At 41.1% G+C, this 13044-nt stretch overlaps 2 protein-coding genes across 2 annotated transcripts in view; one reads left to right on the top strand and one right to left on the bottom strand.

Annotated features, from left to right (window-relative positions):
* Positions 1-13044, bottom strand: part of RAD50 (RAD50 double strand break repair protein) — a 159005-nt gene that overhangs the window by 116989 nt on the left and 28972 nt on the right. The window contains exon 2 of the mRNA XM_068535850.1: positions 11336-11412. Coding sequence (XP_068391951.1) covers positions 11336-11412 — 77 coding nt within the window. The remainder of the gene's footprint in view (positions 1-11335; positions 11413-13044) is intronic.
* Positions 2835-5024, top strand: IL5 (interleukin 5). Its single transcript, XM_068535852.1, has 4 exons — positions 2835-2978; positions 3183-3215; positions 4690-4818; positions 4926-5024. The coding sequence occupies exons 1-4, from the start codon at positions 2835-2837 to the stop codon at positions 5022-5024; spliced, it is 405 nt and encodes a 134-aa protein (XP_068391953.1).

Below are 13044 nucleotides of genomic sequence, written 5' to 3'. Positions count from 1 at the left end.
GTTGCGGCAAGCGGGGGCCACTCTTCATTGCGGTGCACGGGCCTCTTACTGTTGCGGCCTCTCTTGTTGCGGAGCATAGGCTCCAGACGCGCAGGCTCAGTAGTTGTGGCTCACGGGCCTAGTTGCTCCGCGGCATGTGGGATCTTCCCAGACCAGGGCTCGAACCCATGTGCCCTGCATTGGCAGGCAGACTCCCAACCACTGCGCCACCAGGGAAGCACCCCCGTATGGTTCTTAAAACTGTGAATTGCCAACATTTAAAAATCAGGAGATTATACATAATAATCAGGATTTCTGGCTTCTTTGAAAAATTGGATGATTTGGCAACATAAGTCCAAGGGTGTCACATGGCAACAGTCAGCTGAAGCTGAGCAGTACTTGCCACCTGGAGACAGGTCACTCTGCTGCAGTTTTCTGCAGCCCCACCATCTGTGCTGTTGTCACACCTTGCCCATCTCACTCATTTTCATAGCCAGCATGACTCCCTAAAAATAGTGAGTGGTTGGTGAGTTTTCTCCTGCTTAGTGAACACTAGTACAGTGGTATCTCAATCCTCCACCACCTAGATTCCCTGTGCAACCCTATAACAGAGAGAAGTTTAAAACTCAGAACTTCGTGTACCTAAGGTACTAAAATAACAAGTCACTTGGCAGTTCCTCTGAAACCTTCATCTAAGCCCACACTTCCTCAGTGTAGCCCAAAGGAGCTGAGGAGAACCAGAACAAACTCTCTCTATGAAATCTTCTGGGGAGAGAAGGCTCTGCCAGAACTCAGCTTTGGTTTTGAAAGCACCATTTTAAGAGCACCTTGATCCAGTCTATTGTGATTCCTACCTCACTCCTGCAGCAAGCCACGGTCACTCCTGCAGTCTCAAGGAAAAGGTCTTTCAAGTGTTCAAACCAGGCATGTCTAACCAAGAGTCCAAAACTTTAGCACAAACAAAACCAGACATGGTACAGGAAGGCTGCCACTGAAGTCCCATACTACTTTTATCCCACCTGTGCAGAGCTGTGACTACTCCCATGTAAAAGGCTTGACGGGACTTCCCTGGTGGTCCAGTGGTAAAGAATCTGTCTTACAATGCAGGGGATGCGAGTTCAATCCCTGGTCAGGGAACTAAGATCCCACATGCCACGGGGCAACTAAGCCCGCACGACACAACTACTGAGCCCACGTGCCTCAACTAGAGCCCGTGCACCATAACTACAGAGCCCACGCGCCCTGAAGCCTGTGTGCCACAACTAGAGAAGAGAAAACCTACACGCCACAACTAGAGAGAAGTCCGCGCTGCAAGGAAAGATCCTGCATGCCTCAACAAAGATCCCGCATGCCGCAACTAAGACCCAACGCAGCCTAAAATAAATAAATAATAAATAAATCTTTAAAAAATAAAATAAAAGGCTTGCCCACCTCCTAGATGCCTCTACTTCACATACAGAACTACATCCAGCTTTGGAAAAGGATTCTAGGTAACAATTCATATTTGGTACAATCTGTGCTAGATACTCAAGGTAGTCCTAAAGCCAGGCTTCCAGGCCACCAACAAAGAACCACTTTGGGATGCTCACTGAAACTCTCCATTATAAGCAATGGCTTACACCTCCATTATGTGTGCTAAGGCCAGGGAAGAAGGAAGTGTGTGGTCTAGAAGGGGGCCTCATTTGCTCCCTTCTGGGGTTATAGGTCAGAGCCTAAGGTACACAAAGGCTGATTCCCCTGATTACACCTATTCATACATGGCCCACCCAGGGTGTGAAAGGACACTCCTACCCTTGTGGGACGTGAAGGAGAGGGCATGCCCATATGTTATGTGGCTGTGATGGATGTTTTTTGGTTGCCTTCCTAGCATCTAGGTCCCTCTTACTACTACCTAGGACCCCAAATTTCTCAGGTATGAAGTTTGGGTGGGATGAAGCCCATCTCCAGCTCCAGGGAGAACCAATTAGTATATCTCATACCCCTGGCCACAGTTCAAGGGTGAATATGGGATCAAGGGTGAACAAGGGTAAATTCTTGGACTTTTAATTGAGCAATCAGAAAAACACAATTTGCTTTCTCCTGAGGCTCATGAACAGGGTACATATAGATTCAGGAGGTTGGATATCATCTTGGGTCCACAGTGACCCAAGAATGGGTCACTGCCTGAGAATGAAGACAATGGTCACTGAGGTAAGCAACATAAAGGAGCCTCCACCCTGGATCATTTGGTTATATGAGCTAACAAATCCCCCATCTGCCTTCAACCAGTTTGGGTTAGGTTTTTGATCACTGGCAACAGAAAGGATCCTAATTGAGACCCCAGTGAACACGACTTGACCCAGCTAAGTTTTGATGGTCTCTGCTCTAATCACCATCTTCAATCACCAGTATTTTCAATTCCTTTTAAGACAGATCAACCTGGCTACAACTGCATTAGAGTTTACTTGACGTGAAAAGAAATTCTCAATATTTACGTATTTTAGCATAAAATTCTATTTAGTGGTTTACATTATACTTCCTTTTACACAAATCTTTTAAAAGGAAATTCAATCTTCTGATTTTAAGAAATGCAAAGGTGGGGCAATGATGTATCCACCTAAGGATTTTCTTTTGTAATAGAAAATGTTTTTAAAGGTGAAAAATAGGGATTTTTATTATTATTAAAAGATAAAAGTAAAATTATTTTTTAAGGTACAGGCATTGGAAACAGTTTCACTATATGCCATTATTAAGCATTCTCTATCTGATTGTTAGAAATTATTCATTTCCTCAAAGAGAGAGAATAAATTGGTTGGGGATGAAATCTTGTACTACGCACTTTCTTTGCCAAGGCAAACACTCAACATTTCAGAGCCATGAGACTGCTTCTGCATTTGAGTTTGCTGGCTCTTGGAGCTGCCTACGTTTGTGTCATTGCTGTAGAAAGTCCCATGAATAGACTGGTGGCAGAGACCTTGACACTGCTCTCCACTCATCGAACTCTGCTGATAGGCGACGGGGTAATTTTCTTTTTGATTCCTACAGTCTTTAAAATATATAGGTAATCATTTGTGGTGGCTAATCCTTAAAGATCTGTCATTAATCATGAAATTATAAGAGTGTTAGTACTATATAATTGATAACCATATTACTAGCAAGCATTTTACTAAAAGTTATGAGTGCTAGAGTGCTTTAAACATGAATGTATTTTCTTTCCTTTTCAGAACTTGATGATTCCTACTCCCGAACATACAAATGTAAGTTAAATCAAGATTTGATAAATGATTGAGTGAATAAGTAAATTTCATATTTTAAGCTATAAAGCATTAGTTATCCCTGGGATGATTTAATTTTCTCCATTTTGTTTTTGTGTGTGTGGATGCAAATGTATGTACTTATAAATATTAGGAATAACTTTACAAGTAGAATTCATTAAACAAGTGGATCAGGCCCTTTGGTGATGTTGTCAGTTCTCCATCTCAAAGAGCCTCATGTAAGGCATTCTTTTTTTTTTTTTTTAGGTATTTAATGTCTTTTTCTTTGCTACATGCTTTTTAAAATTTATTTATTTTTTTAATTGAAGTATAGGTGATTTACAATGTTGTGTTAGTTTCAGGTACACAGCAAAGTGATTCAGTTTTATATATATATATATATATATATATATATATATATATATATATATATATATATATATGTCTGTTCTTTTATATAAATATTATTTTTCAGATTCTTTTCCCATATAGATTATTACAAAATATTGAGTAGAGTTCCCTGTGCTATACAGTAGGTCCTTGTTGTTTATCTAGTTTATATATAGTAGTGTGTATATGCTACTCTCAAATTCCTAATTTATCCCCCCCCCCCCACCTTTCCCCTTTGGTAACCATAAGTTTGCTTTCTATGTCTGTGAGTCTGTTTCTGCTTTGGAAATTAGTTCCTTTGTATCATTTTTTAAGATTCCACATATAAGTGATATCATATGGTATTTGTCTTTCTCTTTCTGACTTCCCTTAGTATGATAATTCTAGGTCCATCCATGTTGCTGCAAATGGCATTATTTCATTCATTTGTCGATGGACATTTTGGTTACTTCCATGTCTTGGCTATTGTAAATAGTGCTTCTTTCCAGAAGAATTCCATACTGGGTGAGAGGGGCCTCCTAGTCTCCATTCAACTCTATCTATGGCTTTCCTCTCACTCTCATGTCTTTCTGAAAGTTTAGCAAGTTAAGTTTATATTTTTAGAATCATGGTCAGTAGACATTAAAATATACAATGAATGCTCTATATTAATATATGTGTCATTTCCACATATTTAAATTATTATGACCATATAATGGAATTGTATACATTTGGAGTATGTCATGGTTGTATTAAAATGTAAAATATGTGATTTCATTAGGCTAAATAGAATAAAATTACCAGCTAGAACTACAAAAGGAAACTCATGGGAGCTCAATCAGTATTGTAGTTGCATTATACTTCCTAAACATTTTATTTTCCGTTAAGGAGTTAATTTATATCATTTGTAAAACTCCTCAGTAGTCATATAAACTTTATCTACTTTTGGAAATTATATCTCAGTGTGAAGTGGTTTGCCACTTGGAAAAGGAACAAGTAAAATTTTCTTTGGAGAAGAGAACTCATGTAAACAACACAACTAACTTCTGGAACTAAATTTTTATACCTTGTTTTGATTATTTATAGTTTTTAAATCTTCCTCATTTAGCACCAACTATGTATTAAAGAAGTCTTTCAGGGAATAGACACATTGAAGAATCAAACTGCACAAGGGGATGCCGTGGAAAAACTATTCCAAAACTTGTTTTTAATAAAAGAATACATAGACCTCCAAAGAGTAAGTTAAAAACATTTAGTTGAAACTTAAGTATATTTGTCTGGCTCTGCCTATGTTTACAAGAATTGACAGTTTCCTACAATACTTACTGTCTACTCTTTTCACAGAAGAAGTGTGGAGGAGAAAGATGGAGAGTAAAACAATTCCTAGACTACCTGCAAGCTTTTCTTAGTGTGATAAACACCGAGTGGACAACGGAAAGTTGAGACCAACCTGTCTCACTGTAGCGAAAGATCCTGGAGGAGGAGAAGGATGTTTTACTGCAACAAGGATGAGGGCCAACCAAGGGTGGGGTCTTAATATTCAGTGTAATGAAACTTCAGAGGCAAAATAAATATTTCAGGCATACTGCTACCTCACACAGGCAGAAAGCATAAAAACAAAATATTTGAGCTGTATTTCAGATATCAGAATCATTGAAGTATTTTCCATCAGTTTGCTCTAAGCAAAACAGATATATACTTTTATCTGTCTTATTTAACATAACATTCTGTAAAATGTCTGTTAACTTAATATTATTTATGAAACAATTGAGAACTTGGAAAATTAATATTTATTTCACCTTAGGCTATGTTCCAATAAAACAAAAATAGACAACTCTGGTTCAATTTGTTGCTGGCCTTTGTCTGACTTCTGAAGTGAGCACAGTCTGTGTGAGAACATGCCAAGTTTGGAGGGCATTCCCATCTTCCAGGTGGCAGAAGTCACAGGTTGCTAGGCATGCCATGGGTGGATGAGATCTAGCAGGACTTAGTGGGGAAGGGGGTAGCAGGGACATGGGCAGGGGCTGGAGCCTGGTTTCCTCTCCATGGTATACCCAGAGCCTAGGTTGGTGCAGGTAAAATGGGAGGTGATGAATGAATGAGTGAATGAATGAATGATTATAAGGGCCTTCCAGAACTGGCCAGAGAATTAAAATTAGTTTCACGGCTTCCCCTGGGGAGGAGGGCAGTGTAGGAATCTGTATCTAGGTCTCTTCCCAGCCTATAAGAAGAATGTGGCAGGCCAATCCCACTGCCAGTTTGGGGAAGAAACGTTCCTTGTGGAGCCCAGAGCACTGTGACCTGGGGGTTCTTCACCTCACCTGACATTGTGGCATAACAATGGTCAGAGAAGCACTGGTAGGCAGTTATATTGGGGAGGCTGGGTTCTAGAGGTGCCCACCATCTGTATTCCCAGGGGCAGAGCAGCATTAGGCAGAACAACACTCCAATCTGCCTGTTTATGACTATCAGTACCATAATTGGAAGTTCCTCCGCTTGAGGAAATTTCTTAAGGATTCAGAAAATATGTTCTTTAAGATATATTTTAAAACTGAGACCTGGAGGGGAGAGGCCCAGTAACAATATTCAGCTATGCCATTAATTCCTTCCTTTGCTTACTGATCACAGGCCCTATACTGCATGCTGGGAGGCAGCTGTGGGCATGTGCTACAGGGCCTTACAGATGGTGCCATTACCCTGGGCATTATCTGCATAGATTGCACGTGTTGCGCTTCACTACTTGTGTGAAGCAACTGCTCCTACTGTTTCTGGATGTGGGAGAGGGGCCAGGGCAGTCAGAAACAGATTCCCAGGTGGGAGAATGCAAGTCCTTTTGTGCAAGAAGACATATTTCCCTTCCAGCACAAACACAGACATGGTAGTCAGCACTCTGCTGTGGCTTAGGCTCCCAACTTGTGCACCCACCAAGCCCCAAGAGCTGGGGCTGAGATGATGAAGAGGTGTCAGCACAGCACTACGCTGACTGTTCTCGAAACTGACAGGAAACAGGAAACTCAATTTGAGAAGAGACTGAATGTCAATTTAATTCAATTCAGCAAATATTTATTGAGCTCCCATATGTTCCAGGACTGTTCTAGGGACTAGGATTCATCAGTGAATAAAAAAGACAAAATTCCCTGCCCTTGTAAACTTATATTCTCTCTCATAAAAGGTCATTTTCTAGCCAAGATATGGAAGCAACTTAAGTGTCCATCAACAGATGAATGGATAAAGAAGATGTGGTGTATATATTGATATATATATACAATGGAATACTACTCAGCCATAAAAAAGAATGAAATTTTGCCATTTGTAACATGGATGGACCTGGAGGGTATTAGGCTTAGTGAAATAAGTCAGACAGACAAAGACAAATACTGTATGTTATCACTTATATGTGGAATCTAAAAAATTAAACAAACAAGTGAATATAACAAAAAAGAAACAGACTCACAGATATAGAGAACAAACAGTAGGGAGGGGAAGGGGGGCAATATGGGGGTAGGGGATTAAGAGGCACAAACTACTATGTATAAAATAAATAAGCTACAAGGATATATTGTACAGCACAGGGAAAACAGTCAATATTTTATAATTACTATAAATGGAGTACAATCTATTATACTCCATAATAGAATTTTGAAAAATTTGGAATCATTATGTTGTACACCTGAAATTAATATTGTAAATCAACTATACCTCCATTAAAATAAAAATAAAATTAATTTGGTAGGAAAAAAAAGTCATTTTCCCACTTCTTTATCAAGGTCCAATATAGTTATCATGGATTTAAGGCTGGAATATCCTAAAGTCCCACTAATGAACTCTTACCAATCTACCATCTCAGAGAAGCCGAACGTAAACAGGGCTGTATGAAACTAACCAAAATGGGACTTCTTAGACCTACCAATGATTTTTAAGGCAGAAACAATGATTCTCCAGCTGATCTACTTTCCCCGTAAAAGTAATGCCAACCAGATGGTCCCTGGACAGAAAGAGTGGGATTCTTACAAGTTATATCAACTGCTCCCTCACCTAGCCTGACTACTGTGGGGCTCCAGAACCTAGGGCATCAAAGGAGAGGGATTTGGCAGGCTCCAGGTTACAGGAAAACTTTCATGAGTCTTGCTTTTCCTCTCAAAACTTATCCCAATAAAAGAGCATCTATTTGCGCTCTGTCTTAGTGATGTCGCTGTTACTGCCCAGTGGGAGGAGCCAGAGTGAAATATTAGGCTGGGTTTTGGAGGGCCACAGAGGAACCTTTCCGGAGAACACCTCAACACAATGCATCTAAAACCGAAGTCCCTCTTTGGAATCCATCCTCATCCCCTCAAACCTGCTGCTGCTGCTGCTCCTCCTTGTCCTTCTTTCTCCTCTTCCTTTGAGGTTCCCTATTTGGCTAATATAACCATGACTACCTTCCCATCACCTTTCCGGAAGACTCCCTGACTTTTACCCTCTGTGCCCTTCCATCCACCATTCAGCCTCTGAAATGTCTCTCCAATTCCCCCTCTCCATCCCTGCTGCCTCAGTTGAGGCCCTTGCCTCTCACCTAGACTCAAGCCATCACCAGCTCCCTACTTTAGGATCTCCCCATGACTGTCAAGTCAGGGCTTTTTATAAAATACACTCACGGCCATATGTCACTTCTGGGCATAAAAACCTCTGGCTCTCAGGTCCATCTCCTTCACAGGTCATACCTTTGTCCCCTCCAAGCCCTGCCATTCAGAAATACAGGCATCTCCCACAGAGCAACTAAGCCTGTGTGCCACAACTACTGAGCCTGCACTCTAGAGCCCGCAAGCCACAACTACTGAAGCCCGCGTGCCTAGAGCCTGTGCTCCGCAACAAGAGAGGTCACTGCAATGAGAAGCCCGCGCACTGCAACGAAGAGTAGCCCCCGCTCGCCACAACTAGAGAAAGCCTGCGCGCAGCAACGAAGACCCAACGTAGCCAAAAATAATAAATAAATAAAATAAATAAATTTATAAAAAAAAAAAAAAAAAAGAAATACAGGCATCTCTCACTAAACACTGCTGGCAAGAAAATGCTAACCAGGAGCCTCATTCCCATTATTTAAATGGGAAAATTTTTCATGCATTACATCTCAATCCAAAATCCTCAACCAATTTTCCAAGCATAAAACACAAAACACAGTAAAATGCCTGTGTATAAGCAACAAGCTAACATGTTAGGTTGTAAAATATTTTAAAATTTATATTTCTGTATTTGTTTATTTAATAAATTGTGGTAAAATAAGGATGTAAAATATTTAAAACTGTACTTCCTGATCACTAAACCATTAATATGGCCTCTTTATCCATATAACATGCTACATGTCCCTTTAGTTGACATTCAGAGCCTTTCCAATTGTCTTCTGTGAACTTTGATATGCTACCAATATATTTGGAATAAACCTAAAGGCTTTCTCTGTTGAGCTCCCTCCCTCATCACTTTGTTTAAAAATGCATTGCCGGGCTTCCCTGGTGGCGCAGTGGTTGAGAATCTGCCTGCCAATGCAGGGGACACGGGTTCAAGCCCTGGTCTGGGAAGATCCCACATGCCGTGGAGCAACTAGGCCCATGAGCCACAATTACTGAGCCTGAGTGTCTGGAGCCTGTGCTCCGCAACAAGAGAGGCCACGATAGTGAGAGGCCCGCGCACCGCGATGAAGAGTGGCCCCCACTTGCTGCAACTGGAGAAAGCCCTTGCACAGAAACGAAGACCCAACACAGCCATAAATAAATAAATTTTTTAAAAAAATGCATTGAGTTTGGGGGACATATATCTAATATTTTCCCTATGTAAGTATTGGTAGAAAAGGATTGTATTGAAAGGCATATATGTTCTTTTTTTTTTTTCTATTGGTTCTTTATTACAGATCTTTTTTTAAAAAATATTTATTTATTTATTTATTTATTTTTGGCTGTGTCGGGTCTTAGTTGCGGCACGTGGGATCTTTCCTTGTGTTGTGCGGGCTTCTCTCTAGTTTTGGCATGTGAGCTCCAGAGCATGTGGACTCTGTAGCTGCGGCTCGCAGCCTCTCTACTTGTGGTGTGTGGGCTCAGTAGTTGCCCCGTGGCACGTGGGATCTTAGTTCCCCGACCAGGGATCAAACCTGAGTCCCCTGCATTGGAAGACAGATTCTTAACCACTGGACCGCCAGGGAAGTCCTGAAAGGCCTATATGTTCTATGAAGAAATGTTCTACGTGGAAAACTGGGGAGAAGTTCTGTAGGGTATGCTAGCTCTTATTCTTCCCAGAATACCCAGGAGTTTTTACACCTCTGTGCCTTTGCCCACACTGTCTCAGTACATCTGTCTTTTCCCACGTGGGGAACATGCAATTGCCCTTTGAATGTTTTCATCCATCCCTCTAACTTGGCTCTTACAGTCTGGCTCCAATACTACCTCCTCTTTGATTCTCTCCCTGGCTATTACTCCCAGCAGTATTAGGTGTCCTGCATTACTTTGGACATTCCTCTATCAGAGCTCTTGTTTTTATATTGTAGTATTTTCAGATCCACCTTATACAACTCTGAATATGTATCAGTCAGAATCATCTAGATGATGCTATAGTAATAAATCACCTCTGAATCCCAGCAGAAGGACACAACAAAAGTCTCTTTCTTAATCACACTATGGGTGTGCCCTGCAGAGCAGCTGTCCTCCACGTGTTGGCTCAGTGTTCCAGGATGCTTCCATCCTATGGTACTGCCATGTCAGCAATTGCTGTTGCCATTCCCTTGGAGAATCACACCTCAGTTCTTAAAAACTTCCACTTGGGCTTCCCTGGTGGCGCAGTGGTTGAGAGTCTGCCTGCCAGTGCAGGGGACGCAGGTTCGAGCCCTGGTCCGAGAGGATCCCACATGCCGCGGAGCAGCTGGGCCCGTGAGCCACAACTGCTGAGCCTGCGCGTCTGGAGCCTGTGCTCCGCAACGGGAGAGGCCGCGATAGTGAGGGGCCCGCGCACCGCGATGAAGAGTGGCCCCCGCTTGCCGCAACTGGAGAAAGCCCTCGCACAGAAACGAAGACCCAACACAGCCATAAATAAATTAATTAATTAATTAATTAAAAAAAAAAACTTCCACTTAAATCACATTGGTTAGATCAAGTCACAGTGCCATGAATAACTTCGAGGGGCGGGGGGAAATACAATTCTCTCATGTGCTCAGAAAGAGAGGAGAGTCAGACATATTAAAGAGTAACACTAATATCTAACACAATAGACCCTCAACAGATGTTCGCAATGTTCCAATGTTTTGTCAAGGGGGGGAACCAAACTACCGTCTACTGACCGTTTACTGTGGTTAGGACTTTCTTAGACATTTTATATCACTATCTCAATTAATTCTCATCACAAGCCAATGTGAGATAAAATTATTCTTTTTTTATGATATGGAATCAAAGGTTCAGAGAGGTTAAATTATTGGCCAAGGTCACACAGCTAATAAGTGATACAGCTGGGATTCAAACCCTGGTATGTCTCATTCCAAACCCCCCATAATTTTTTTTTTCCCTCCCTTAATTTCTGAGGAAGTCATATTCTCTTGACCTTAAGAAATCAGTAAAGTAGAAAAGATGGCTGACCAACTTATTTACCCCTTTAAAAGCCCTGTCTCTAAGTTCAGTCACATTCTGAGGTACCAGGCATTAGGGCTTCAACATACAAATTTTGGAGAATACAATTCAGTCCATAATACACATTAAAAAGAAACATTTTCCTCTAGCATCTGGGATGATACAGAGGCTTACCTCCACGAGGAGCAGACAGATCCCATGTTCCCTCCATTTTAGGAATCCACAGAATTTTGAAACAGCAGGCTGTACATCTGAAAAACAAAGTGCTGACACATGTGTGGAAAAACCAACTCGGGAGGCCCCAGGGTTTTTCTGATGTAGTGCATCATGGACATTCCCACAAAGTAGCTTCTGTGAGGGCCTCTCAGGCAGATCAGGTGAACCTCATGGCACCCTGGTATGTGCCCAGCCCCAGAGCCAGAAGCTGTACTCCCCTGTGGGCCCAAGTCCTGGTGAATATTTCTCACTGAGAAAGTTCCCTATTATAGGTGACCCCAAACAAAATCCAAGGCAAATGCCAGATGGCTTCCCATCCTTCTACTCTGCAATCCATTCTCAGTGCTGCTTATGAAACAGAGCTGAGCAGCCATTCCTCTGGATCCCCAGCACCCATAGGAAGAGCCGTAGGAGATACTGAGGATAAAATGAGAACATCTCACGTGCAACTACTCAGAGTTCCAGAAAGAGCAAAGAGAATGGGGAAGAGGAAATATATGAGGAGACAATGGCTGAGAGTTTTCCACTGTTGATGAAAACACCAATCCATGGCTTCAGGACATCTAGTGAATCAAGCAGGATAAATTAAAAGAAACCAATACCTAGATACATATAGTAAAAGCCTAAAACACCAAAGGGGAAAAAAACCTTAAGAGCAGCCAGAGAGAAAAGATAGATTGCCTACAAAGGATATATAATTAGAGTGAGAGCTAATTTCTCAACAGCAAAAAATTAAAGCCCAGAAACAGCACAATGTTACATTCAAAATGCTAGAAAAAACTGTTAACCTAGAATTCTATGATCAGTGAAAATTTCCTTCAAAAATAAGGATGAACTAAAAACATTTTTTAAAAATTGAGTTTATTTTTTAGGGCAGTTTTAGGTTCATAGCAAAATTGAACAGAAAGTACAGATTTCCCATATACTCTCTGACCCTACACATGCACAGCCTCCGCCACTATCCACATTTCCCACCAGAGTGGTACAGTTGTTATGATCTATGAACCTATACTGCTTATCATTATCACCCGAAGTTTACATTAGGGTTCACTCTTGGTGTTGTATGTTTTATGAGTTTTGGCAATTGTATAATAACATGCATCTGCCATTATAGTGTCATACAGAATACTTTCACTGCCCTAAAAATCTCCTGGCTCCACCTTTTCATCCCTCCCTCCCTCCTAAGCCCTGGAAATCACTAATATTGTTACTGTTTCCATAGTTTTACATTTTCCAAATGTCATATGGTTGGAATCACACAGTATGTACCCTTTCCAGATTGGCTTCTTTCACTTAGTAATATGCATTTAAGGTTCCTCCGTGTCTTTTCATAGTTTGATAGTTCATTTCTTTTTAGTGCTGAATAATATTCCATTATCTGGATGTACCACAATTATTTATCCGTTCATCTAGTGAAAAACATCTTGGTTGTTTCTAAGTTTTGGCAATTATAAATAAAGCTGCTGTAAATATTTGTGTGCAGGTTTTTGTGTGGATATACATTTTCAACTCATTTATCTAAATACCAAGGAGCATGATTGTTGGACTGTATTAGTTTTTATTAGAAAATGCCAAACTGTCTTCCAAAGTGGCTGTACTGGGGGCAGGGGGAATTGGATGAAGGTAATCAAAAGGTACAAACTTCGAGTTATTAGATAAATAAGTAC

The sequence above is a fragment of the Eschrichtius robustus genome, chromosome 2 (genome assembly GCF_028021215.1).
Source record: "Eschrichtius robustus isolate mEscRob2 chromosome 2, mEscRob2.pri, whole genome shotgun sequence".
Taxonomy (NCBI): Eukaryota; Metazoa; Chordata; class Mammalia; order Artiodactyla; family Eschrichtiidae; genus Eschrichtius; species Eschrichtius robustus.
This window is presented reverse-complemented; position numbering and strand designations above follow the sequence as displayed.

What these genes read in the sequence shown, in the direction of transcription:
- IL5 (XM_068535852.1), top strand. Translation starts at nt 2,835, where the DNA reads ATGAGACTGCTTCTGCATTTGAGTTTGCTGGCTCTTGGAGCTGCCTAC. An exon ending in CTCTGCTGATAGGCGACGGG is followed by an intron (nt 2,979 to 3,182) that starts GTAATTTTCTTT and finishes TTTCCTTTTCAG; the next exon opens with AACTTGATGATTCCTACTCC. An exon ending in CTACTCCCGAACATACAAAT is followed by an intron (nt 3,216 to 4,689) that starts GTAAGTTAAATC and finishes TTCCTCATTTAG; the next exon opens with CACCAACTATGTATTAAAGA.